Source organism: Eublepharis macularius, chromosome 5, assembly GCF_028583425.1.
Source record: "Eublepharis macularius isolate TG4126 chromosome 5, MPM_Emac_v1.0, whole genome shotgun sequence".
NCBI classification, from domain to species: domain Eukaryota; kingdom Metazoa; phylum Chordata; class Lepidosauria; order Squamata; family Eublepharidae; genus Eublepharis; species Eublepharis macularius.
The window spans coordinates 106,621,254-106,649,212 of record NC_072794.1 but is presented as its reverse complement, the minus strand read 5'-3'; the positions used below and the strand labels follow the sequence as shown (position 1 = coordinate 106,649,212).

The window sequence follows — 27,959 nt, the reverse complement described above, 5'->3', positions numbered from 1 at the left end:
GAATGGCAAGTGAACAGGGAGGAATACACGTGAGTCTGTTCACTTGCCGGGCAAGTGTCATTTGTCACTTGTAGCTTGGATCTCATTCACTGTATGCACATGGGATATGCATGTGCTGAGGCAAACACTGTATATGTAGTTTCACAAACATGCAGTAATCTACATGCAATTTTCATTTTTTTTCCTAGACAGACAAGTATACCACATAGGGAAAACAGCATACTTAAAGCAGTTCTCAAATTTTGTTTCCATTAATGTCTCTGGTGTTTTTCTTCCCCTTCTCAGCTGTCTCAGCCCCACAGCCCAGTTGCATCAGATGTTGGCTGCACATAACAGAAGCCTGCCAAGAATTTCTAAGAAGGTCAGGTGACACTCCATGTTCTAAATCCTTCCCATCTCCCACACCTCAACTCACATACTGAGGCTGAGTTTCCTAACTAGGCTGTATTATAGCAAAGAAACTAAGAAGATCAACATCCCTGCAGAATCTGCACTCTTCCAGGAATCAAAATATCCTCTTCGTATTCCCACTATGTGTAAAGGAACAGCTCGGTAAGTAATCTCTTGAGGGAGGATCAGTGTTGTGTATCTATTGAGGTGTTCTTTTAGTTCTACACAGATTTTAAGGCAACTGGAGTTGCTGTCTGAACATGGACATGCCTTCTTTCCATTTGCATCAGAAAGGGGCAACAAGGGAAGCAATGCAATGAATCAACTGAACAACAGTTTGGCTAATTCTGTCCTATGTTCCAGGGTGTTTGGGGCTGTCTAAATTCTAAGTGATTGGCAAGCATGAGTGCTTCAGCCTTGTTTCCACCCTGAGTTGCATGGGGAAAGGGTGGACAAACATTTGCTGACCTGCTGGCCTAGATTGATATGATGCACACAGAAATAAAGGGCTATGGTGAAGAGCTGTTCTTCTCCGTAAATATTTCTCAACTGAAAAAGGTGGTTATTTAAAATTAAGGAAAATGTCTCTCCTAGGACCATGGCTGTAGGACCTTCTGAAACACATGAATAGTACAACAGCTTTAGCAAACGACTGGGTCTGAATGTATGGATTTCGGCTCCCCAGGATGTGACCTCTGTTGTAGGAAAAGAGAGAAAGCCTTTCTTTCCTATTATCTGTTCAGTCAGCAATCAGTTTCTTCCATTAAAGACAATGTAAAGTGTTTAGCGGTGGAAAGGTTGGGCCAATGTGCTTTAAGTACTCTCTAGTCAGTCCAGCAAGATGAAATATGATTTGAGATACACAAGGACAAATGGCTTTCTGCTAATCTAACAAAATCTGAAGTAGCTGTCAATGAGTCCTTGTAAATTAATCTCAGCGTCTGATTCATACCGGAATAATTCAGATCACAACTGGGTATGCTTCAAGCGTTATCAGGGACAACTGAGGAAAAGGCGGCTTTGGAAAGCGTTTTGATTTGAGATCAGTTCCACAGCACTATGTCACCTCCAGTTTCAGACCATATACTCAGTCTACTAATAATTAGGATGAAAAGAGTAGGAGTATTTGTATGTATGTATGTATGTATGTATGTATGTATGTATGTATGTATGTATGTATGTATGTATGTATGTATGTATGTATGTATGTATGTATGTATGTATGTATGTATGTATGTATGCATTTAGATGTTTGGGAACCTAAAGCATTTTACAACTGCTTCATTTTATCCTCACACCAACCCTGAGCTGTAGGTCAGACTGAGGGCAAAGCTACACATGACGAATGACACTTGAACAGCAAGTGTATTTCTCCCTGTTCACTTGCCCTCCACTCAATCCACTTGCCGTTCAAGTGTCATTCGTCATGTGTAGCTTGGCCCTGAGAAAGAATTCCTGTCCCAAGGCCATTCATTCATCGAGCTCCCATGGCAGAGCAGGGATTCAATGCTGGGTCTCTCAGATCCTTCTCTCATAGCGTGAACCACTGCACCACACTGGCTGGCTGTATTGGGGCACATATTTACTTTGTGGCCTTCTTTGCCTAAATAAGCAAATGATAAACTGAGTCCAACCTCTGCTAATTTAGTACAAATTAGCAAGAAGCCAAGCTGAAATGAAAAAGTTAAATGCCAGAGCCATTTGTAGGGGGAATGTGTGTGTGTGTGTGTGTGTGTGTGTGTGTGTGTGTGTGTGTGTGTGTGTGTGTGTGTGTGAGAGAGAGAGAGAGAGAGAGAGAGAGAGAGAGAGAGAGGAATACCAATGGTATTACAAAAGGGGTAGCTCTTAGAACCACACCCCAAAGATATTGCCACTTAGCCAAATATATCTTGTAAATAGACAGTGAGACAGCTACAGAATATTTACAAAAGGTACACAAAGCACCAGCCAACATGATAGTGGCTCTTCCATTATCCCAAATGCCCAGGCAATCACCAATGAAAGATACAGCATTTTAGCAGCCTATCAATCTTGGCTAATGCCGCTCCCATCCTTCCTCCTCACAATCCTCTGGCTTTGCAAAGCAACCATATAAATCCTTCAGTGAAGCAAACTGTATCTTTGCTTCTAGTTCATGAGGGATGCTGGGACCAGCCATAAACTTTATGAACATCATATTCTTTCAGGAAAGGAAATACAAGATTAAAAGGGCTCAGGGTTTGTGCACACAAGGATTTATGGCATCACCACTGGAACTTGGCTTCTCAGCTTTTTGTTTTCAACCCTCTGCCAGCCAGCACAGTTATTCTTTCAGAAGAAGGGAAAGAAGCAAGAGCAGATTTAGAAATACACTAAGGACTAATGCTGCATCCCGGTCATTGTGCATTAAGTGTCCATATGGAAATCTGTAAAGAGCCTACTAGTCAACAACCATATATTTCCATCCCAATACCTGTAAGGAGCTTTTGAGCAAATGTGTTAAGCAGCAGAGAAACCTGCATATTTGTAAATTTCAGGCTGTAATCAGGTGTACAAAGAGGTAGGCAGATTTGAATCAGCTGACTATTTTAGGAGGCTCAACTTTATAAAAAGATGGTCTCCATTTGCTCAACACCTTGAGCAATGTTCATAGATGCAGGGGAGTTAGCCGTGTTAGTCTGTAGTAGCAAAATCAAAAAGATTTTTTGATTGAGTAATGTTGAAATCTGGCCAGGGGAGAGGGGAGTTCCAGTAAAAGTTTCTTTCAAGAATCAAATGTTTTTCTAAACATCTGACCATCAAGTTTGATGGGTCACATAGTACAGATGAAAGTGATGCACTAAGAGCCCTGAATTTCATTAAACAAAAATGACACACTGCCCACAATATTCAGTAGATGCTGTACCCCTTGCTGTTCTCATTGCTTAATTTTGAAAAATCTTCCTAGCTTTGGAATTTGTATTAACTACTTCATCATACTGTGTGCTAGCCTCAGAGGAACAATGTTACAGCCAGGAAAAGCCACCACCAATGTGCTCAAATGGTAAGCAGACACTGCAGCTGTCATGGTTTGGGGAAGGCCGGTGCTGCTTCCTTGGGAGCAGAGGAAGGCCTGTTGTCCATGGGAAAGCAAGCAGTGGGGCTAAATGAGAGTGATCGACTGATGAGAGCTATTTCTTTCTGGTGCATCCCATTCAGCCTCTCTGACATCAGCGAAGGAGTACTGAAGAGTCCATTGCAGCTCTTGTTTGCTGCCTGAGCTGATTTTTTTTTAATTTAAGGCTTAGAACAGGCTCAACTCTTTTAAATATTTATAAGCAAACAGTTCCAGTTTTTAAAGCATGTAACTGGAAATTATTACTAGGAAATAAGAACTCATCTTGATTTCAATGGAACTGACTACTCGTTAAACTAGTTTAAAACGAGGCCCTTTCCACACACTGTTATAGGGACAGCCCACTCATGGAACGCTGGTGGCTTAATGTTTAACTACCAGCTTTAGAACTGGACACTTCATAAAATCGGATGGATCTGATCATATATCTGTGTTTAGAGTAATTGATGTTTTCAGCATGTAAAAAGAATGCAAATAAATCAACAAATAATGAATTTAAATTTCTAATGTATTCTCTAACTGGTAGAATGTTGTATGCCACTTTTATTGAATAGCAAACAATCAGCCATATAAAAGAGAAAATAATTACTGGTGGTGCTAAATGCAGCTTGTGTATATTTTACAACAGGTATGGTCCACTAAATATTGCTACTGTGATAGCTTCATTTGTGTTAGAGGAGTTTGTGAGTTGCAATTTGCTTGCATTTGCTGCTGAGAATTCCTACAAGAGCTCCATTTATTTGCTGCTTTTCAAGGCTAAGTTTTATATCTTAGCATTGAACCTTGGACTATTAGCAGTAGCCTAGCAGTAAATGAGCAGCAAGTCCATATTCCACAAGAATGACCTCAAGAAAACTTTTAATTAGCAGGTAGCAAAAAAGGAGAGGTGATTTCCCCTAAGGAATTAATCCTTGCTATCACTCCCACTCTGGGGTGCAATAAAGTTTAAACTACTCCTACCCATGACAAACGTAAATCAGTTTTAGACCTTTTTAACCATCATGGTTTTCCCCTCAAAGAACTCTGGGAGTTGTAATTGTGCTTACAGGGTACTACTACTCCCAGAAGTCCTTGGGGACAGCCATAACTATTGGTACTTTATACACAAACACACACACACACGTTTTTATTTATTGCTCATCTTGTGTTACATAAGCCAGCTTCTAAACCTAACATATTAAATTATCAGTAAAATAAAAATAACCAATTAAAATTATCAGAAAAATAAAAGTAACCAATTAAGATTTACTTCAAAAGCTCTCGGTGAAAATGGGAATAATTTTGTTGTAATTATTAGGAGTTTAAGACCTGTGGACTGCCCGAGATTTCAGACTTTTCCCTTAATGCTTGGTCTGAATACACTGAATAATATAAAAACATGGTCCACAGTTTTCACTGCTTTTAGACAGCTTTTAAATTTAAAAAAAACACTTTCTCCAGAATGCTTGCTGCCTCTCACATTTGCTAATTTCTCAGTTGCCCAGTTTCAATCCAGACTCCATGGAATATGCTTTGGAATATGCATATTATGGAATTAGCAATGAAAATTGGTAGCTCTACTGCAATTGACTATCTTGTTTTTGAGTTTCTTCAAGTATTTTAGGGTAGAGGCCAGAACAATTTCAATTAATAGGACATATAGAACCATTAAAACTGACCTATGGATTATATTTAAGGATTATATGTGGATGGATTATATTCAAGAAACATAACATTCATGTACTGTGAATATGTATCATTTTTCATCTCAGCATCTAGTTGAAAACTGCTGAAAAAGGGGATATTCTGTAGGAAGGTGCTGCATTGACAGCAAGAGATTAAATAGGTTATCATGTATACAGCTAATAATGAGGCCACATCAGCATCATTTATGTGACCCTTCTTTAAACCCAATTGCAATACTGACCTCTGCAATAATTCAGTGGGTTCAGCTATTGTTCCACCTACTAGTTTAAAAGCACTCCATGCTCACAATGGTAATATGTAACTTTGCCATGGAATTACCTAGGCTTCAGAATGGAATGAAAAAGCAACTTTGATCAAATATACTTCTTTGGCCAGTATGTATATCTCTTCCTACTTAATCTAGTTTATGGATGACGGATGGTCTGTTTCCTGAGTTCAGTGGATAAATACCTTCTGATGTTTAATAGATCATGGACTTCCAAGTATTGTGCTTAAGAATTTAGTGTCTCACTGCAAAAAAGTTTGAAAGATGAGGGGTCTCAAAGGAGAGGTTGTTTATTACCTTGGACGCATCTCTCACTGCCCTCAAAAAACCCTCAAAAGTCCTGACTTGTGACTTCATTAGAAAAGCGGAAAAGAAAAACCTTTGCTGATGTTTAGGTGTTGATTGAAATAAAATGTCCTGATCTGAGGTATCGTTAGGAAAGATTGGAAGGGTAGGGGGAGGAATTGAATGATTTCCTGTAGGAAAAGGGATACCACTTTTGCTAGCACCATGGTGTTAAAGAGTGGGAATGTCCAGTATGGGGCACCCCCAGAGCATTATTAATAAACTTGCTGGTAGGGAACATTCTGATCTTGGGCTACCTGAGGGAAGTTGAAAATCTCATTAGCTACTCCCTTACAAGCAAATTGGGGTTACTCTCCTAATCTGGAATCTCCTTAGAAGCAGGAGGAAGAAGCATATTATTAATAACTTGGTATTCGTTGGCCGTAGGAATGCCCTGATCTAGTTGCTGTCAGGGCGGGGATGGGGGGACACATTTAGATTATCTTCCCTAACATTTCCCCTCATCTACCACCATCTCCTGTGCAATCTAAGTTGAGTCCACTTTAGATAAATATTTCAAACCTTGGATCCCAACCAGTACTAGTGCATGAAATAAATTCTCTTCTAAGCCATGCAAGCTTCTTTCAGTCAATGCATTTAAGAATGTGTAACTTTCTTAAATGGTAAGGTTCAGGATGTCAAATACTATGTCAGATTTTTATAGGAACTGCACTTTTATAGGAATGGCAGACAAAGGTAAAGAAACAATTTGTTCCTGGTTTCTGACTTGCTAACTTGATCCTTTGCAGGAAAATTCTCGAAGGTGGACTGAGCACCCAGAACACATGCATGTGTGAGGTCTGAGCTCACTTTCGGGCATGAACAAAACAACTTCTAAAAACACTCTCTGACCTCAGCTATAGAACAGAAAATAAAGTTGTTCCTTCAACTGGAGTGTAACCTCGACAGAGAAAGACATCTGGATGCACCATGGTGGTGCAGAGTAACCTGGACATTGGAGAGAGTAGGAAAGGGGTCTTGCTTGAGCCATTTATCCACCAAGTTGGAGGCCACATGAGCATGATGAAGTATGATGAGTACACCGTCTGCAAGCCTCTTGTTTCCCAGGAACAATGGTTCTACGAGTCTCTCCCTATAGTGATGAAACAATTCACACCTCAGTACAAAGGTAGGGCCTAAACTCCAATCTTAAATGCATGAATTAAGGAGGAAGTCCCATTGAATGCTGAGTAAACCTAGTTAAGATTAGAAGGCAAGGTTCCAGGAAATGGATTTGTATTTACTTGCTGGTACAGTAATAATCAGCAACTGGTAGCCTCTGGACCAAATATATCAGGACTTCCCCAATTGCCAAAATGCAAGAGATGTGTGGAGGGAATAGTGGCTATGGTTATGGGTCTTACCAATAATGTATTGGGGGTGTTTCTGGCTCACCACCCTACCCTTTCCCACTCAGGATAGCTTCCCGATAAGATTCTTTGCTGACTAGTCTTAAAAATTGATGTTCTGTTTTCTACTGTGGAGACTAATACTGCATGACTGTACTTGCACAGGAGATGTGCCAGAGTAATATAATGTAGTAGTTAGAGTACTTGACTAGGCTTGTGCAGACCAGGTTCAGATCCCCATTTATCATGGAACTCACTGAGTGGCCTTAGCCTAGTCGTTCTCTCTCAGCTTAATTTACCTCACATAGTTGACAAACTTGAGGAGGGAACAACCAACATATATGCTATCATGGGCTCTTGGGAGAAAGTATGTGATAAGAATGAATAATAATATCTGGGACATCAAAACCAACAGCTGCCCAATCTATAGTTACATGCTTACTTATCATAGTAGCCAAAGCTACTAACTGAGCAATGGTTTGTTGCTCAAAACCCCTGGAAACATGTCCCAGTTGTTATGAAACGAAACCTGAGCCAAGAGCAACAACATGGTCACTGCATTTTTCTTAGCATCTATGAGGCAAGACTAACAGAGGTAATTTTGGCACTAGCTGTATCTTGTGTGGCCCTCTGAAATTCTATTTCTATTCAGAATAGAAATATTGCACTAAAGAAGAGGAAAATATTGCATAGTGCTAGGTTCTTACCAAAATTCAGCATTCTGAGTCACATGTTGAAAGAGAATGGGTGTGGTGTCATGAAGTATTAGATTTGGATTGGAAAGACCTGGTTTCAAATCCCCACTCAGCTCTGAACCGCAGAGTTCAACATTGCCCAAATGTGTCTGTATACTTGCAAACTTACCTCACAGAGTTGCTGAGAAGATAAAATAGGATAACTGCCTATAAACAATCTTGAGCTCTTTGGAGGAAGTATAAGGATCAAATGAAATAAATAAGACCTTACCAATTAAAGAAAATAGTTTTAAAGAGTGGGTAGAAAGGTAATATCAGCAGCAGCATGGGGGAAATATTAACAAATTTTAATAGAACATGGAGTCAGCTGCCCTACATTTTGCCTGTTGGTGAGAACTGTGTGAAGGCTATTTTGTAAAATAAGGTTAGGTGACTCTTCTTTGATTTGAGTGAGACTCTAGTAGCTATTGCTTTGTGGGTAGAAGTGCCAAACTAGGCAAGGCAGATGGTCAAAATGTTACACCACCATCACAATTACAAATAGGGAATTTTGGTCCCATTTTGTGATAGAAATTTTATGCAACTGAAAAACCTGGAAGAGGAGAGAATGGAAGGCAGGAGGGAAGACTCAAGGCTTATTTCAAAGGTATAAAACAGGAAGAGGTAGGGAAACCCATTGGGCTCTATCAAGATTGTTCTATTTAGAATTTTTGTCCCCTGACATCTTAAATCTCATAGTGGCTGTGATTTGTGTTTGTAAGTAAGACCATTTGGAATTCATGGTGTTGCATTTCTCTTTGAGGACACCATCTGTGTATATGTCCCCTCCCATCGTGAGGCACTGTCTCATAGTCTGAAAAAAACAGATCTACGTCGGAATGCCAGCGGAAGTGCTGCTTGTTGATGCAGTGTCTCTGCAACAATTCTAAACTTTTTTATTTGCTATGCCATGGTGCATAAATATCAGCAAGCAATTTGGCTTGAAAGACACCAAGATACCACCACCCCAAGCCCTTGATTTTGACTGCAAAGCAATTATTAATATTGCAAAAGCAGTGAATTCCTTTGCAGAATATCAGCAACAAGCTTACAGCTCAACAAATCTGAAATTTGTATAAGGTTGTAAATAGAACTGAACTACTCATATTAGTGAGGCTTTTGAATGATTCCCTGAAATGATGAATATATTCAAACACATATGCATTGTTACTTGCAAGTAGCATCAAAAGCATATGCATGGTACATGCACACAGATTAATGAGAAGAAATGTAAGTTTACAATACTAAAGAGAGTTCATACTGCCATTTGTTGATGCTTTGCTTATTCTTGCTTCACAAAAAGAGGGGTCTTTACGTAGCACAGGAAACCCATACAGTAATATTGCTTTGGTATGTGCATCTACTGCATTGGTATTAGCATTGTCTCCACCTTCGCCAGTGCAGGCTGAATATGAGCATAATGTAGATTGTAGCGGTTAGTGCATACATGATATAACTCTAATCTCTGAAAACCCTACAACATAAATGTCCCTTTCTTAACTCAGACAATCAATGCTCTTTGTTTCCAGGTATATGTTTTTGAAGATAGCAAATCATCTGTCTATACATGTCAATTCCTGAAGTGTATTTCTTGCCAACAGAATGCAGATGTATGTTGTGTTGCCATTCTTTTGCAATCTAGAGATACTGCCACAGACCCTTCATTAAATGCATGGAGGCCTTTCCAGAAGTACTTTCATTTCATTGCTCAGCAATACCATGACCTTTTATTAGTAAAAAAAAAACACCTAAGCTTTCCAAGCAGTGCTAGGCCTGGCCCTTTCAATTAATAAGAGAGAAATGGGCACCTGTCACTCAGTCCCTCTGCCAAGTACAGGTCTCAGAAATCAGTAAACTACTTCACATTGCAGAGATGACAGGTGCTACAGCTAAGAACTTGAGCTAGTATGCCCCAGGTTCTAATCTCAGCTGTACTGTGAATTAGGCAAGACACTATCCCTCAGCCTCATTATGGGGATAAAATACTGATCTACCTCACAGGGTTGGTGCAGAGATTATTTATATAATGCATGGGAGATTTGAAGTATTTTAAAGTGCCATATAATTACAATAACAACACCAACATTTGATTTATATACCGCCCTTCAGGACAACTTAACACTCAGAGTGGTTTACAAAGTGAGTTGTTATTATCTTCACGACAATCACCCTGTGAGGTGAGTGGGGCTAAGAGAGCTCTGAGAAGCTGTGACTGACCCAAGGTCATCCAGGTGGCTTCTTCAAGCAGAGGCATGGAGAATCAAACCTGGTTCTCCAGATTAGAGTCCTGCTGCTCTTAACCACTACACCAAACTGGTGTATTATTGTAAACTGAAGCTGAGGTCCCACCTTTCTTTAGGCAGCTGAGTGGAAGAACATGTTTCCCACATGCTGAAATTCAAAGTCTTACAAATCAAAGTGCCAGAGAGACAAGGTAATAATACACATTTTGTTGCCTAAGCCACTCATCTTTGCCCATTTCCTTCTCCTCTCGGACACACTGTAAGGTGAAGTGCTAAGCAACCACATACATCAACAGATGCCTGGTCTAAATCTGACAATGCGTGAGCCTCTATCTCCAAGGCAGCTCATACCACAGTTACGGGGAAGGTAAATTTCACCATCTCTCAACCCATTACGTAATACCTGCCATAAACTGTCTTCAACAGGCGAAAAGACTGTGAGAGTCCCAAGTATGCTGTCATAGGCTTCTTGAGGGCTTCTTGAGGGAAGAGTAGGTGATCTTTCTTGTTTATGTAACTTCAGCCGCATGGGCCTTTAAATAATAACCAGCTTTTAAAATTCTATTATAAGCCTTTATGGACTAGAGCCCACTTCATCAGATATGTGTAACTTTGTGCCTTTGATCCATACAAAACCAAGTTAAAATGTTCTGGGAATGCCAAATCTGTGAAACAAGGCAGTACCTTAAGTGTACAAGAGCTTGTAGTTAAAATGAACGGAATGGGGCAATAATTTTCAACAAGAGGTCAGGAAAGTGTAATATCAATTTGTATAATGTCAGAAAAAATCCATAAGCCTAATTTTCCCCATCTCAGTCCAAATATTAGTAAATCACAGTTTGGTTCATACACTTCCTCAGCATTTGCTAATTAATTTTGCCCTAGTGACTACAAAGCAATGGAAGACAGGCTGACCCACTGAAAGCCCCAACTGTTTCTCAGTAAGAGGTAAGATAAAAAGCATTTTGTCCCCCTGGACTGGCAAATTTCCATGGCAATATGACACATATTTGAGAGACAGAAAGAGAGTGCACACCTGCATTCTAAGAGCAGAACCACAAGTGACAAAAGGCACAGATTGGACACTTGTCAGCTTCCCTCAAGTTTTGATGGGAAATGTAGGCATCCTGGTCTCGCAGCTTCGCTCTCTGACTGCTGTCCAATGGACTTTTCAACTGTCACTTGTCCAACATTCCGCCAAGCTGCCTACATTTCCCATCAAAACTTGAGGGAAGCTGACAAGTGTCCAATCTGTGCCTTTTGTCACTTGTGGTTCTGCTCTTAGTGTTCTTTTTTAGCTCACCAGTATGTACATTACTACCTGTACCAATTTTTTTTCTTGGAGATATGCAGTGTTCCCTAAACATAATCCTATTATGCTAGCTAATGCTCCCTTGATGGTCATTTTAGAAACAGCCTCTGTATATATTCTTTATTTTGGAACAAAACAATGTAATGTCTCTGTGATTTGGGTGATAAAGCCATAAAACATCCAAAATTTCTTTCCATAAATGGTTTATTTATTTTGTACAGCTTTATCTCATCTTTTCTCCTCAAAACTTGAGGCAGGGCACATGTGTCTTCCCTCCTCCTCTAAGGTGCCACTGAACTCAAATCCTGCTGTTCTACTGTAGACCAACCCAACTACCCATCTAAAACTTCCTTCCTGCAATTTATCCTCTCACCAACATTCTGAGGTATGTTAAGCAACAAATGGCTGTGCCAAGGAAACTCACTGGATTTCAGGGCAAGTACAGGATGTGAACTCTAGCCTCCCCAGGCCCAACCCAGCTCTCTAACCCAACACTCTAGTTCTCTGAGAGCCAAACTACAAGTGATGCCTGACACAGGTTGGACGCTTGTCAGCTTCCCTCAAGTTTTGATGGGATGTAGGCAGCTTGGTGGAATGTTGGACAAGTGACAGTTGAAAAGTCCGTTGGACAGCAGTCGGAGAGCCAAGCTGCAAGACCAGGATGCCTACATTTCCCATCAAAACTTGAGGGAAGCTGACAAGTGTCCAACCTGTGTCAGGCATCACTTGTAGAATGTCTCTCAGACACAATACTGGTTGTTTGAGGTGCACAACCCTAAGCAAATTGGCTTTCTGTTAACTTTTCTTGCTTCTTTCCTTCTCTTTTTTAGTTTGTAACTTATTATTTGGGGATATTCTTATGCAGCTGTTTGCACTACTAGACTATAATGTAGACAAAAAAAGCTTATGTAAACACATCTTTGGAAAAAGACACCCCACTTTCCCATGAGGCAGGAGAATAGATTAAACATCAGAAGGAATATCTGTGTGCTCTCAGACATAGATTCATGACAAGTGTGGCTGGACCTTGCTTTTTTCATTCACTCCTGCTTCACAGGGACTTAAGGGAAGACCATCATGTAATGGTGCTGTTTTGCAAAGCTTTGCATGCATATCATCATTTACATCAAACCCCAATTAGAGACATTTGGGGAACCTATTTACGGATAACCACTTTTCTATATTTCAGACAGATTAGATGACCGTGAGACAAGCTTTCTTTATGAACACTTTCTTTCTCAAGGCTGCCTATCTAGTTTAAAACTCATTGTGAGAGTGTAGACTTATTTCCAAGCCAACTTCTGCCCAGACTCATATTGCACCTGGCAGTAAATAAATGTGCCTGTTAATTTAAAAATATACACACAAGAGTGGAGCTGGGAAGCTACATGGCAAAACAGCTTCTGAGAATTGCTGAGATGCTTCTGGCATGCTGATACCTTCTGTAAATATTCTATCTGCCTAACGTGCTATGCATGTAACCCAATAGAGTCATCAGCAGTAGCAAAATGAAGGCAAAAGCAAGCATTTAGCTGTAACAAGTGGTGGTCTCTCTTCAGCTGTAAGTCCTAAATCATAACAGAGCAAAAGCATAACAGAAGCCAGAGTACTGAAAGCACATACTGGTGAGTTATGTGGATTATATACATGCAGTCCAATCTTCTGATAAGTTCAGTACAAACTACTTGCTGGCCTTTCCGATTAATAATTGTTTCATGTCAGTTATGTAAAACCAGTTCATTGATATGCAAGCAGAGTCAACCTTGTTCTCAGGAAGCATAAATCAGGTTTTTAAACAAAAATAGAACCATTAGTGATCACTTGCGGCTGTAAATACATTACCACAGTAGCATGACAGCTGTATCTCCATTGCTTTTCCTCATGCCATCATGATACAGTTGAAAATCCAAAAGCATAAGGACTTTGCCAACAGTGTGGGTAAGGACTCATGTGATCCTACCCATATAGTTCCAGACTTTCACATGTAACTGCAAGCAGCATGAGAGAAAACCACAGCAGAGGTACAGAAGCCACATGCCCAGGGCTTCTTCCCAGCCACAGAAAAATGGCTCCCATGCTGCTGCAGCAACAAATGAAGGAAGCCCTCATTTGGCAGGAAACACTACACTTGGGATAGCACACGGGTTATTACTGACATGTTGATCATCATGGAATGTTCACATGACGCTGAATCCCCTTTGCTGGAGCTTTTCAAAAACAGGCTGGCATCTATTGTAGATGTTCAAGACATAAGAGGCTGAGCCTCACGTTTGATTGTGCAGTCTATCAGATCCCTTCCAGCTTATGATTTATGGGTTATGTTTAAAACATCTTTGGTTTAGATAAGACATGTGATGCTGATGCAGTACTGTTTCCTATGTCCTTCTATTCCCACAGACATTTACAGGCCTTTTGCACTGAGTTTAACACAAAGCAAATAATAGATTGTGTGATTCATGAGCCCAAGAAGAATCCAGCATTCCTCCCTCTCTTGTCAAGATTGAAGCTCTGGAATGATGATGAATATGCTGATTCAGCATGCCTGATGGCCACCCCAAGGCAGAAGGAGCTTGCAAAGATTCCTGTGCTGATCTCCATACAAATAGCTAGCAGGGTTTGATTTGACAGTCAAAAAGAGAGACCAGCACAGTAAACGTCATTCTATTTGATAGCTTCCTTTTTCAGGCACTTTCCCCTGCACTTCTAGTTTAATATAAAATATAGGAACCAGCCACGAGACTGGTCTTTTACTCTAAGCCACTGAGGAAAGAAACAGGGTCTAATTTTGTATGGCCTAATCACCTGTGAGTATCGAGGGAGCAGAAGCAACAGGTGCACAGGGGCTCTGACTGAAGGCAAGGAAATATATTTTAGTAATAGAATATGAGGGTCTGCGGACATGCAAAGTTAGGTTAGTAGATTATAAAAGATGCTGCTTCACTGTAATAGTGGAAAGACTGAAGCTTCTAAAGTTAATGGTCAACATCTCTTCCTGCCATAAGTAAGAATATTGTTGTAGGTAAGCTACAAAAATATATTCATCCATCAAAGTGATAAAAGTGGATATTGGTTGTTTGCCCCAGATTAATTTTAGAAAACCGAGTAAAACCAAAGCTAAATGCCACTGAATCTTCAGTTCTTGGTATCTGGGGAAGGGATAAACATGAAAAGCAGTGTCTATACATAGCTTTTGGTCCTGAGATTGCCATCTTTTTTGCTGCCCCTGCCCCTGTGCCTTTAACAACAACTTGCATTGAGTTAAGTTAAAGGCACAGAAGCAAGCCAAACCCACTTTTCCTTCCTGGCAACCTTACCAGAGTTCCCTTCACAGGACCTTTTGGGTCTTTGCTGTGAGCAGCTCACATGGCCTAGAGAGATCCTCACTAATCCCAAAAGGGCAGCACTATGAAGCAGACTCTCACCTGGCCCTTCTGTGAGGATGTCAGAGTTGGAACTGAAAATGTGACACTCACCAAGTAATGTCTGTCGTGTCCTTACGAAGGGGACTGCTGTCACCAACCTTTCATCAAAAGGTCAAAGCTACTTCATCTACAGGCCTTGCCCATAAGCAACCTGTCATTTGAGACTCTTGCAAGGCTGCAACTATGATCACTCAGGCTTTATTGGGACTGGAGTAAATATGTAAAAGGCTGACAGGCATCTCAAACCATATGTCCCATTAAAGTCAGTGGGGAGGGGCACACACTGGTGAAATACCGAGTGTTTTTGGTGCTGGACTATGGATTGCAACAAGCCAAAGGTCAGTCTTATAGCTTTAAAAATGCAGCTCAAGTGGGAATTGACCAGGAAGAAGTGGCTTCTTTTACTCTTCCTCTGCCAGGCCCTTTGCTTATCCTCCTCTTTCTGCATTTGCTATGCATGAAACACAAAGACTTACCCACTGTACTAGGCAGGTAGACCAAAGACACTGGGAAGAAACAGGGCAGGGGCAGGCTTCAGCGGCCTTGCTCTTCCACTTAATTGGTGTTTTTAATGGTATAAGATAACTCTCCAGGTGGTCACGTAGTAATACTGCAGGACTTATCCTAACATACAAACTTAAAAGTCTTCCTGGAGTTCCCCATAAGGGGAACTGTGCCATTTACAAATATATGGTGTTTTATCCACTTTGTGGGGAAAGTAGTTTAAAAGCTTTTTGGACTGGTCGCTCTGAGAGCAGCTGTATTCCCTCACCCCATCCCAGGCAGGTCTAATCAGAGCCCGACATGAGTTCTGTTCCTTGAAAAGCTGTTTTGCTAGCAGCTTTTTGCAGTTTTATTATTTAGCATTCTAAAGCCAGTCACAAAAACTGTACAGAGGAAGAGCAGTTTGAACATTGAGTTCTGACTGAAAGCACTAATGGGCTGGACTGTGCAGCTTTCCAGAACTTGAACAGAATGTAACCACTGGGAACAAGTCCACAGAGTCAGATTCCAGCATAGCTGTGAAACCTACCGGAGGGTCTTGGCCTAACGTCTCACAAAATTGTTCAGGGAAATAGACTTGAAAGGCACTTTGTATACTGGAAACAGCTTACAGGAATTATGAATAATAATAGAAATTTAAAAGGTATATATGTCCCAGCCAAGTTTAGCTGCAATGCTATATATAATCTTACCAAAAGGTGTCACACAACCTCTCCAGATGCCCTGAGGTAAAATTACAACAAAAGAGGAAAATATTTCACAAAAAGATGGGTATCCTGGTTTTTTTTAAAAAAAATGACAGTATTTTACAGATAGGTGTCACTATGATGTCTTTTTAAAAGGTCCACTGTTGAGTAATCCCACACAGATTTGTCCTCCTTTGTAATTTCAGTACTAGAAAACATGGGGGACAAGAGCACCCTGGCCCACCACACTGCAGGCCCAATCAAGATCAGGTTCTTGCAGTATTTTTAAATTGCCTAGTTTTGGCTTTAAAATGCTGCTGGCATCCCCATGTTGGACATGAAAACACCATCACATCATGTTTGACCCTCAGTCTGATTACAGTTGAAAGAAATGTTTAACTTAGAACCAATTTGCACATTACAAAGCCCTTGAGTTTGTTGGAGGACAGCACAAAGATGTTATATCAGATGTGCAATGGTAGTTTTTACCACTTAGATACGTGCCAGCCCTTCTCTGCTTGTGACTGTGGTACATGAGGAAATGTCTTCAGCCACTCCCCCATACTATTTTTGCATCTCAGACCATCCTGAGGAGCTGCTTATATTGGCTCTTTTGTGAAAATTATGTGTAGCCACCCATATAAGTAACATGATTTTCATGATAGAACAAATAGCAGCTCCACAGAGTGGTCTGAGGACACAGAAATGGCACAGGGGGAATGCTGAAGCTGCTTCATAACCCAGCTGCAGTTCCAAATATCCTCCAACAAATGCAAAGACTTTATAATGTACATACTGGCCCTTGGATCATCAAATCACAGAATAATGGTGTTAATACTGGCCAATTCACACTTGCAAAGGCCACAAGTCCCTCACATGGCCTTTTTACAGCATGTTCTAGGAGTGCCCAGCTGGGAAGTTAGGTGGACCCAGTTTGGACTGAGACAACATGCAAGGAAACAGGACTTCAGCCTCTCCCCACCACCACCACCTTGGAAGCTGTTATTTACCCACTGTGGAAACTTAACATATGTTGATGGCTTCATGTAATGTTTCCTCAGCAAATATTGGCTTTGTGGGACCATTTACATGACACTGGGGGGAGGAGGAGGAGAAAACCCCTTCTCTTTATGTGCTGTGGTCCTGATCCAAGTCAACCCCCCCCCCAAAGTTCCCAGCATAAAACTTCAAGCAAATGCCTGCCCCAAAGTCCTTATGACTGCCATGTGGACATTGCAACATGTGATTGGCCCCATTGGGCATAAGAGCAACCAGTGAACTACTCCAAATCTTTGGCATTTATGAAATGGCAAGATAAAATTCAAATAAACAACCGTACAATAATGTGCCTGTTCTGATTGTGGTATATGACGCAGTTGTTCCTGTTCAACAGATCATCTTCTAAAATATTCCAGCAACAAGATCTGCTTTCTAAGTAAGCAGCCTCTGTTTCTGTCTTCTGTTATGTTTTATTTTAGGTCAGCACATATTGCCGTGCATGTGAAATCCAAGCAATGTGGGAAAGGGCCTGTTCTATTTAAGAACAAGCAAAGCAGCAAATTGAATGCATAAAGGAACGGCTAAAGGGCTGCTTCCACACAAGAGTGATTTTCTGTAGTAGTTTGGTTGCTGATGAGATTCTGTAAGAAGTTGCCTTTGTAATTCGAAAAAGCCCAGGGTAATCCATTTTCTCTCCGCTGTAAGCCATGGTCTCCCTTTCACACCCGACGTGCATTGAAGCCGTTCCCCCCTATATTGAGTCCTCATATGACCCTCATGATTTTCTACCCACCCTTTTTTTTATTTGTGTAATGCTGCATATATGTAATACTGCACAGAAATAACAGACCCTTCCAATGATTCCCTCTTCCTCCCTGAGCTGTGGATGATTATTTTCTTTTTTAACCCACAAGCATGAATAATGCTAGAAAGGGATAACGCAATACTTTTACAACCTTTTTTTTTTAAAAAAAAACCTCATCCTCTAAGGATACCCTTCCCCACATCTAAAAGGCTAGTGGTTCTCCTCTGTTGTGTTAATTTCTGCTGGGACTGGTCCTTTGCAGTAATCAAGGCATGAAAACAGTAACTAGCATTTTGCCAATTACAGTTTCTCCTTCAGACACAAGAGACTGGCAGTGCTCTTTCTCAGAAAACATCAGGATTTTTTAAAGGTTTAAAATAAAGCAGGTGTGTGTGGGGAGGGGAACAGGCTTTTAATGGTTTCTGCACAAATGGAGGATGATGTCATCTGGAAATATGAAAAATTCACTGGTCGGGTGGCTGAAACATGGGAAATCTTTGACATGGAAGCAGCCCAGGATAGACAATAAGGCCTGTTAGCAATTCTTCAGTATCTTTAGACTTATTTACATATGAGAAAAAGCAAGTCATAATGACTCTTATAGAGAACTTCTGATTCCAGAAACTGGCTTTATATTTTATTTGGCTGTCATTTTCATACTCTTCCTTCACTGATGTTACCTTGCCAGACTTTGCTTCCTACCTAATAGTGAAACCCTTAGTGATAGACCTATGTTAGAATTGTGTTTCTGATGGATTCATATTAAAGCCAGCAGGGTCTAAAATGCCTCCCCTCAGCTATCTTTTCCAAAAGGAGCTCTGAGACTTTAAGTAACCTCAGTCAGGAGAAAAACACTGGGAAGAAGCAGTGGGGGGTTCAGATAGGGGACGTATTCAGCATCCCCCTCCCATCTCTCCATGCCTGATTTAAATCACCCACCCCATTCCCCACTTTTGAGGAATTTGACAAGGACTCACATAACACAAAGTCATGACATCCTAATGCCTAGTTTGCTTTATAATCTGGCATAACTCCAGACTGTCTACATGCTGGAATCCAGCCTGAAACTGCAGTTGGTTAACTATTGCATAACTTGGAAAGAATGAAACAGCAAAGACGTTGTATGTGGGGTAAGTTTAAGATGGAAGAAAAAGGCCTTTAACGAAGCCAAGATCTGTTTTCCAAAGAATGGAATGGCACGGCACGTATTTATCTCCTCACAATCAAAGATCTAAACATTACTATGTTAGAATAGAATAGATTTATTTTTATCAAATGTCTTGGCAAAAGTATTGATTTACTTTGGATAATTCATAATTAGTGAGTTCAGTATGTATACATTTTGACATGGCAATTAATTTGAGGAGGATTTGTGCTTTTGAACAGTTTGTCTTCATGCTGTATGCTACGTATTGCATGACAGAATCCTAAGAAATCATATCTATTTAAATTTTGCATTATCAGAACATGGATGATGACATCACAAATTATTAACAGTGAACTAATATTTTCACAAACTGAATTCACAGACTAAACATTTGGGAAGTAACTAATATTTGCCAAGGTTTTCAATGGAAATAAATTGGAATTGTTAATATTTGTAAAAAGAAATTAATTACATTACTCATTTTTTTCAGCTCCAGTGTATTCAGCTCTGCAGCATTAGAGTTTAATTCTCATTAGAGTTTAATTCTCCTATATAATTCTCTCATGTTTACACACATTTTCCCCTCTCATTTAAAGGCATAATTTCTGTACACCTCAAGAAGGACAGCATGGGCAATCTGAGCCTCATAGCCAGCCCACAAACAGAAAACCACAGTTCACTGGACAATGCTTCCAAGGAGTCTTCAATGACAATATGGCAGAAACTCAGCCAGGCAAACACCAGCAGCAGTGGCCATACCTTTGTCAAATGGAATCACAGCCCCCTCACAAACACTATCAAAGACAGGTAAGTGTTCCACAAATGACAAACACTAGCTATCTATATAACCATGGTGCTTTTCAAAGCAGTGGCAAATATATCTGGGTGGAACTCATATTGCTCTCATTTTCAGAGGAGTTGCCATAGGAGCAGCAATTCCAGAAGTTGCATATGGCATCATTACATTCCAGCTGAGGCAAAAGCAGTGAGAGCAATCTGAAACTTATTCTGTTTGCACACTAAGGGCGAATTTCAGTAGCAACTTCTTTTCAGTAGCAACTTCCTTGTTCAAATCATGTAAAGGAGAGCAGAAGCCAGCGCACTTGCTTCAAGAGCCTTCTTTTTCTTCTGTCACCGTCATTAAAATAACTCCATAAAAGCAACTCGCGTCAATTTTTTTTTTTTTACTAATCTTCTTACCCACCTATATACTTATATAAATCATGTGTGGCCCTAACTACTCGTATCAGTTATTTGAAAGCCAGTGTGCTATAGTGGTTAGAGCACTGGACTAGGACCTGGGAGACCCAGGCTCAAATCCCCACTCAGCCATGGAAGCTTGCCGGGTGACCTTGGGCCAGTCACACACAACCTAACAACAACAACAACAACATTCTATTAATATACCACCCTTCAGGACAACTTAATGCCCACTCAGCGTGGTTTACAAAGTATGTTTTTATTATCCCTACAACAATCACCCTGTGAGGTGGGTGGGGATGAGAGAGCTCCAAGAAGCTGTGACTAACCCAAGGTCACCCAGCTGGCTTCAAGCAGAAAAGTGGGGAATCAAACCCAATTCTCCAGATTAGAGTCCTGGCACTCTTAACCACTACACCAAAGTGGCTCACTAACCTGCCCCCCAGTGTTGTTGAGAGGATAAAATGGAGAATAGAATGTTATAAGCCACTTTGTGTCCACATTTGGGATAAAGGTGGGGTATAAATAAATAAAAATAAATAAAATAAATAAATGGCCTGACAATTTAAAGGAGGGATCAAAATTTGGATTTTGCAACTGTCACTCTTCTCTGGTATTTACTGAGCACTCACTAGTCAGGCAACCGAATCCTATCCATGTTTATTCAAAAAAGTTCCTCTTATTCTAAATGGATTAGACTAGGCATATCTGTGACTGGATCTTTCCAGCATTTTTTTCTTTGTAAACAGCAGCCAAATGTGGGCTAGATTCAGTTCGGAATGGTGGGGGCCGGGGGGGTAGTATTCCACACACACACCAAATGTACCATTTCTCCAATTTAAAACAGTCCTACAGAATTGCTATTTACACCTTGGGAAAAACACAAAAGCAACATACTGGTGCTTGTAGGTTTTCTCCACCATAGTAAATAGCAATTTCATGGGATTGTATGCATTGGATTGCAACCAAAAATGCAAATCTGAACATAATGAAATAAGCATCCCTGAATCAAAGAGACTTAGTTCTAAGAAAATGTGTTTAGGATCAGGATGCTAGAGAAAATCATCCAGGGCTTTTTTTCAGCTGGAACGCGGTGGAACGGAGTTCTGGAACCGCTTGAAAATTCAGCGGCGTGGAGGGCAATCTAAACTCCCCTCTGTCTGGAGATCAGGGGGCGGGGCCACCAGCCATGTGACCATTTTCTCTGAGGGCAACCCACTGAGTTCCACCACCTCTTTTCCCAGAAAAAAAGCCCTGAAATCATCTGTGCCAGAACTGTGGAAAAAGCAAGGGTTGATTTATCCTTACTAATCCTTCATATAAGGGTTATTTTTTATTCAAAGACTGAGCCAGATAGACCTGGCTCAGCTGCAAAGCAACAACCAACACAGTAAAACAACCCAATGAATTTCACCAAGACAAAGTAGTTGTATGTAAGACACCTGTGATGTTGTTTACTCCCTAGGGCAGCCTGGCTGCCTCCTTTCCTCTGCGTAAAGCTATACCTAATGCAAGTGGCAACTATTAAAGAGATATTGGATCTGCACATATTTTTATACGATACAAACTGAAGTCCTAAGCATATTTATTTTTAAGTCCCATTGGCTTCATTGGAATTACCTTCGCATACATGTTTAGGTTGATAATTTTTAAAAAATTTCTGGATAACCAAAATTTGTTTGTGTGTATCTGTTTGTGTTGTATGTAGCTGCCAAGGGAAAGCACTATTACGGACAGACCTTCAGTACAACAGAGATGTGTCTTCACTTATGGAGGATGCCAATGGGAATCAGGCAGAAAAGAACAGCTATAACCCCTGGGGACTGCACTGCCACAAGCAGCATCTCAACCGCATGTCTTCTAAGTGTAATGAGAACAAACTGCATCGTATCCTTTTCCTGGGCTGTTCTTGTTATGTTTGACTGATTGCTTATAATCTCAAGGCAGCAATGCAGAACTCCCAGTGTTCCCTTAACTTTTAATAATAATTGAAAATTACAGCCATCATATATCATGGATAATTTGTACTTATTATAGGAGAAAATGTAAGCACACAGAGCACAATTCAGCAAACCTGGTCTCAGGGAAAGAAGAATGTGCCATCAAGTTGCAACTGACTCATGACGACTCCTTCCACTCAGGGCATTCCAGGCAAGAGACAAGCAGACGTGGTTGGCCATCACTTTCCTCTGCATAGCATCCCATCTTCCTTGGTTGTCTCCAAGTATTTATTGATTTGATTGATACCCCGCTCTCCCCACAAATGGGCTCAGGGCAGCTAACAACATTCACAAAACACAGCAAATCAATCTCAAAACCATAAAATCAATAATAATCTTAAGAGTCCTTAAAATAGTCCAGGCGCAGGCTATTTAAATAGTACTGACCACGGCCAACCCGACAAGTTCAGGCTAACCTGGGCTATTTGGATTATATAGCACACCACATTTGCCCCTTCTTTAGATAATATTACCTTACACTATCTTTTTCATAGTGACCTTTGTTCAGTTCTATATAGCGTAAATACCTGGTCTAACTAGACATAAAAACAGCACAATCTGTGTATAAAGTGGGAAGTGGAGGCGATTTGAAAAAGAGAAGGTCCAGGAAGGAAGGGAGAGTGGAACCCTTTTCTTCCTTGAGTTTTCCCCTCTGAAACTATCTCTACCCCCAACCTGCTCCCAGTTGCTTTTTTCTCAGTGGGGCAAACTTCCAGTTGTAGAGCCTGGCCAAGAAGAAAACAGCAAAGAATGCTTTGTGTTTGAGGGGGATGATTCAGCACACCATTCTTGCCCCTTCTTTACATAACATTGTCTTGCAATATCAGTTTGATGGCAACCTGTGTTCAGTTCTTCACATGAACACATGAAACTGCCTTATACTGAGACAGATCGTTGGCCTATCAAGGGCAATAATGTCTGCTCTGACTGGCAGAGATTCTCCACAGTTGGGGGTAGAGGTTTTTCACCAGATCCTTTTAGTAGGAGATGCCAGGGATTGAACCTGGGACCTCTGCATGCAAAGCAGATGCTCTACCATTGAAACTCAGCTTTTCTCCATGTTCTAAAGCATGGATCTTCCATTGCCGTTTAATTAAGCTGCTATGTCGCATTAGTATTCAGACATCACTCTGAACTCAAGTTTAATCAAATGATAGTTTATCAGGCATCATTTAGCAAGCCTTCTGAATGCAGCCATAAAGTCTCTACTAATCCTGTTTTGTTTTTTAAAAACTTTTGATTGTATTCTTGTGGGACCCCTCGATTGCAGTGTTATGCTTTTAGTCTTAATATTCAATATTTATCATTGTTTTTAATGCTGTAAACCACTTTGGGCCTCGTTCACAGGAGAAGTAGTATAAAAGTCTAATAAATAAATAAAAATCTAGACATTGAAAATTTAATTCAAAAATTGCAAGGACAAATGTCAAAAGGTGCTATTTTACAAATTTGTATCGCATTAATTCTAGGTTTTGCTGTTAAGTTTCACGTGGAGGAAATTGTGTTTCAAAATTCACAAACCTTTGTCTTCTACTCATAACTGAAATTTTACACTAGTTTGGACCATGTACCTATTAGAAATATTTGTATTTCATTTGCTAGCAGAGTTATCCAGTCAGACGTGTTTCCCAATGTGCAGTAATTAATCCTCAGGCAATTAAATTGTAGAGAAGATAAAATTTACAGTTTATTGAGGTAGATTCCATTCACAACATTGCTTGTAGAAGACAGCAGAAAGAATCTGTCTAAAAACATTACTTTCCTTATACTATGGAAAACTAGTTCAGCATCATGACTGCTTGGGTATAAGAGGGAAATTCCCCATTGCAAGGGAGAGAGATGTAATTGCAACCTCTTCCTTTGGAAACTACCAGGCAACAAAGAGAATCTCTTTCAATGTTGATGAGAGGAGGAGTCAGGAGGCATCCACACCTTAGATAGAGAGATGCATCTTGCTAATCAGGAAAACAGAACATACACATGGAGAGACATGCAGAACCCTTCCATGTCCATGGCATGCTGAGTTGCCTATTACAATATTGGTGGTGGTGGAATGTGCCATTAAGTCATAGCTGACTTATGGCAACCCTGTAAGGTTTTCAAGGCAAGAGGCTAACAGAAACAACAGAATAATCAAGGGGGGCTAGCAAAGATGGAGTACAATTTTATGAGAACTTCTACCTAAGGATAAAAGCTTATGTCCTTAACGTACACACCCAGAATTTCTGTTGCTTGAAAATGTGGTGTCCAAGTATAAATACCCATGTATTCTGGACCTGAAGATGGGAACTAGGCAGCATGGTGATGATGCATCAGAAGAGAAGAAAGCACGGCAAATAAAGAAGTGTGAACAGAGCACATCAGCATCCCTTGGAGCCCGTATTTGTGGCATGCAGGTACAAAGAACTCTCTTTTCCAGGTAGTCTTCCCTCATTGTCATCTGGGAGCGCGTTCTTGGATGGTATAAAGAAAGAAAGCCTGGACTGAAACTATAATACACACCAACTGAAAGTCTAGCCTAGTAAAAATTGACATTATTGATTTTACATCTAAGCTGCTCTGCTTCAGCCTTGGTCTGTACTTTTTAAAAGGGAGATCATAAACCTGAAATCTTTGTTCATTCATAGTAGTTGGCTAAATGTGAAAAGCTAAAATAAACCTCTTTGGTCCTAAATATTATAGCTTTAAAAAAACCCTCTCTTTTGTGCCAAAAAAAGAGTACAATCCTCTTTCTCTTGCAAATCGATCACACTCCCCCTCACTGCAGCTGTGTGTTGCAGCAAAAACCAGAAGAATCCTATGGCAGCTTAAAGACTGACATTTTTAATGGTATAAATTTCATGAGTGGGAGCCCAGTTTGTTAGTTAACATGTCTAGTTAGTGGATTTAGATCACACCACTTTATACTACTGAGAAAGGCCATAACATATTTTCATTTCAGCTGGGGGAATTTTTTTTAATAAAGCATGTATGTTAGGGTTGGCAGTTTTAAATCTTAAATCAACCACTTTTGATTAACAACTTTAATTGACAGACTTCAGTTTTAATACTTTGCCTTTTGAACATAAGCTCATTGATTAATCAACTAAACATTCTTTAATATGTTGAAAACCTTAAAGTATCTATAACACAAAACTGATGGATAGGTTCCCATCTAGTGTTACAGCATGGATTTGATTGGTCCATAAATCTGAGAGGTTTTGCTTCTAATACAGAATCTGGAATAACTGCCCCAAGTGCAAATCACGAATAAATGCATAACCTGTGAACTGTCACATTATTCTGTGCTTGATCCACTGGGAATATTTCAAGTTACAAACATTCTTTAGTCAGAATGATTACAGCTACCCTAGGGCTTTGTACAGTTGGACCAAGGTAGTGATTAATGTTTGTAATTGCCAAGACAAGCAGAGTTTTATGTGCATTCTTTCCAATTATCACTGGGAAAGAAAGGAAGGAAGGAAGGAAGGAAGGAAGGAAGGAAGGAAGGAAGGAAGGAAGGAAGGAAGGAAGGAAGGAAGGAAGGAAGAAAGAAAGAAAGAAAGAAAGAAAGAAAGAAAGAAAGAAAGAAAGAAAGAAAGAAAGAAAGAAAGAAAGAAAGAAAGAAAGAAAGAAAGAAAGAAAGAAAGAAAGAAAGAAAGAAAGAAATGCATGTCTGTGGTCTGTCAGAAATTAGTATTATATGAAACTTCTGAGATACACTGAGAGAAATATTGTCTGATAGTCAATCTATTATAATGGATACACTATGAAATCCTAAAGAGTCACACCATTCTAAGTCTACTGAAGTTAATAAGCTTAGAAGGATGTAACCAGTGTTTTTTCCATTAAAAAAAGAGGTGCCAGTACTCATGATGTTTGCCATCTTGGGGATCCAAATCTGCCAGCTGAAAGAGATGCTGGTACTGTGTACCAGTGCATACCATCAGGGGAAAAAATTGGATGTAACTCTGTTTAGGATTTCACTGAGAGTATTGGACTGAGACCCAGAAGATTCAAATCCCCAGTTAGCCATAAAGCTTAGTAAGGAACCTTGAGTGTGGAACTTTCAACATAACCTACTTCACATGGTTGCTGTGAGGATAAAAGATACGTATGCCATGCATACTGCCTGAACTTCCCGGAAGAAGAGTATCATAAAAATGTAACAAACAAAACAATGAGCTGATAAGATTAGATTTACAAAAATGGGCTCAGACATTGTATTGTTCAGGTTTTCAGAAGAAGCTATATAATGTATCAGATTACATTCTGCAAGAGATGGCTAATTTAGATGGTGATTCTTTTCTGTTCCAGGTTTACCAAGCAGACACGGTCCAATATCTCTGCAATGACAAGTATTATGGGCGGAAACTCTCACCAGATGGCTTCAAGCAGGCCCTCTGCCAGTTCCTGCACAATGGAAAGCATCTCAGAACAGACCTTGCAGAACCCATTGTGTGTCAGCTGAAGACTTTGCTATCCATCATCAAAAAGCAGAACTCTTACCGGTTCTACTCCAGCTCACTTTTGATAATCTATGAGGGACTGGAGAAAACAACAGACAACCACCCTCAGGGGCACGGTCAGAACACTAGCTGCACTGCTCCACATGCGAACACCCGCCCCAAAGTTGATATTCGCATGATAGACTTTGCTCACACAACTTATAAAGGCTCAAAGTATAACGAGACAGTCTATGATGGACCAGATCATGGCTATATTTTTGGTCTAGAAAACCTAATTAAAATTATTCAAAACATCTCAGTGGGTGAATGACAGTGGCTGAAGTGGCTTTATGGTGGGAAAAGGCATAACCTCCATGTCAGGCCAATAGCAGAAACACCTCCTGGCAAAATATATCACATGCACTGTTTTCAAATGGAAAGCCACAGAATGAACAGCATGTCAGGAAAAGCTCTGACCATGCTCTGGACTGGATGGAATCCATCATGATTGTGATCTGACAGAACAAAAAAGGAAGATTATTTTCCTTTCTCATTTCCATATTGCCTTTCCATTCGTTTCTGAACTAAAAGAAAAAGGTATGCGAAAGGAATTTTAATAATGAAAGATTTTTTCATCAAGCACCAGGCAGATTTACAAGGCCAAAAGGGGCCAACAAGATACTGTGTTCCTGAAAAGGACTTCAAGAGAGGTTGGCAGGCCCTTAAAAATTTGCACTTAGTTTGACGGGCCAAGAACTTTGAATTACACAATCAGATGTCTCAACAGCTTTCAACATGCTCAAACAACTTGCACCTTAAAAACTACAAGTATATTAATTCCGTTTTCCTTTATATTCTGTACCAGTGTGTGGTACTATATGCTCCAGGGAATGTGTGTGAGAGCCAAAAGAAGTGAATGGGTACAATAAAAAGCAAAAGCAAGTCAGTGCCAAATAGCCCCTCCTGGAGAAAGGCAGGTCTTTGCTAGAAGAGTTGAAGAGGAAGGGGTGTTCCAATTCTGTGAAACAGGGATTCATACCGTGACATTTTATATTAAAGAGGGTGTGTATGAATCTGAGAAGCCTTGATCTTGAACATCAAGATGTGTTCACAAATATTGGGATAGGGGCCCAAAAGTTATCTAGAAGTTTTGTATTCAGCTTATGTGCATGTGTATTTGTGTGTGGACTAAAATATGAAAACTTGACAAAATGTTTACAGAATTTATGAACAATTGTAAATATGGAACAACCAAAGTACAAATTCCTTCCTATATCCCATGTAAAATATTAGAATGTTTTTAAATATAGAAATGCAAAGTCTAATAACAGAATGAGAATGTCAAGCTGTA

The 27,959-nt window shown here is 40.2% G+C and overlaps 1 protein-coding gene across 2 annotated transcripts; it reads left to right on the top strand.

Annotated features, from left to right (window-relative positions):
- The first annotated feature begins 410 nt into the window (after positions 1–410).
- IP6K3 (inositol hexakisphosphate kinase 3) lies at positions 411–27,959 on the top strand. Of its 2 annotated transcripts, XM_054979067.1 has the most exons (6): positions 411–552; positions 6,530–6,909; positions 19,578–19,788; positions 21,890–22,068; positions 24,402–24,577; positions 26,478–27,959. In XM_054979067.1, the coding sequence occupies exons 2-6, from the start codon at positions 6,711–6,713 to the stop codon at positions 26,937–26,939; spliced, it is 1,227 nt and encodes a 408-aa protein (XP_054835042.1). In that variant the 5' UTR covers positions 411–552; positions 6,530–6,710; the 3' UTR covers positions 26,940–27,959. The 2 variants fall into 2 exon arrangements, with proteins under 2 accessions (XP_054835042.1, XP_054835043.1); XM_054979068.1 differs by lacking the exon at positions 6,530–6,909.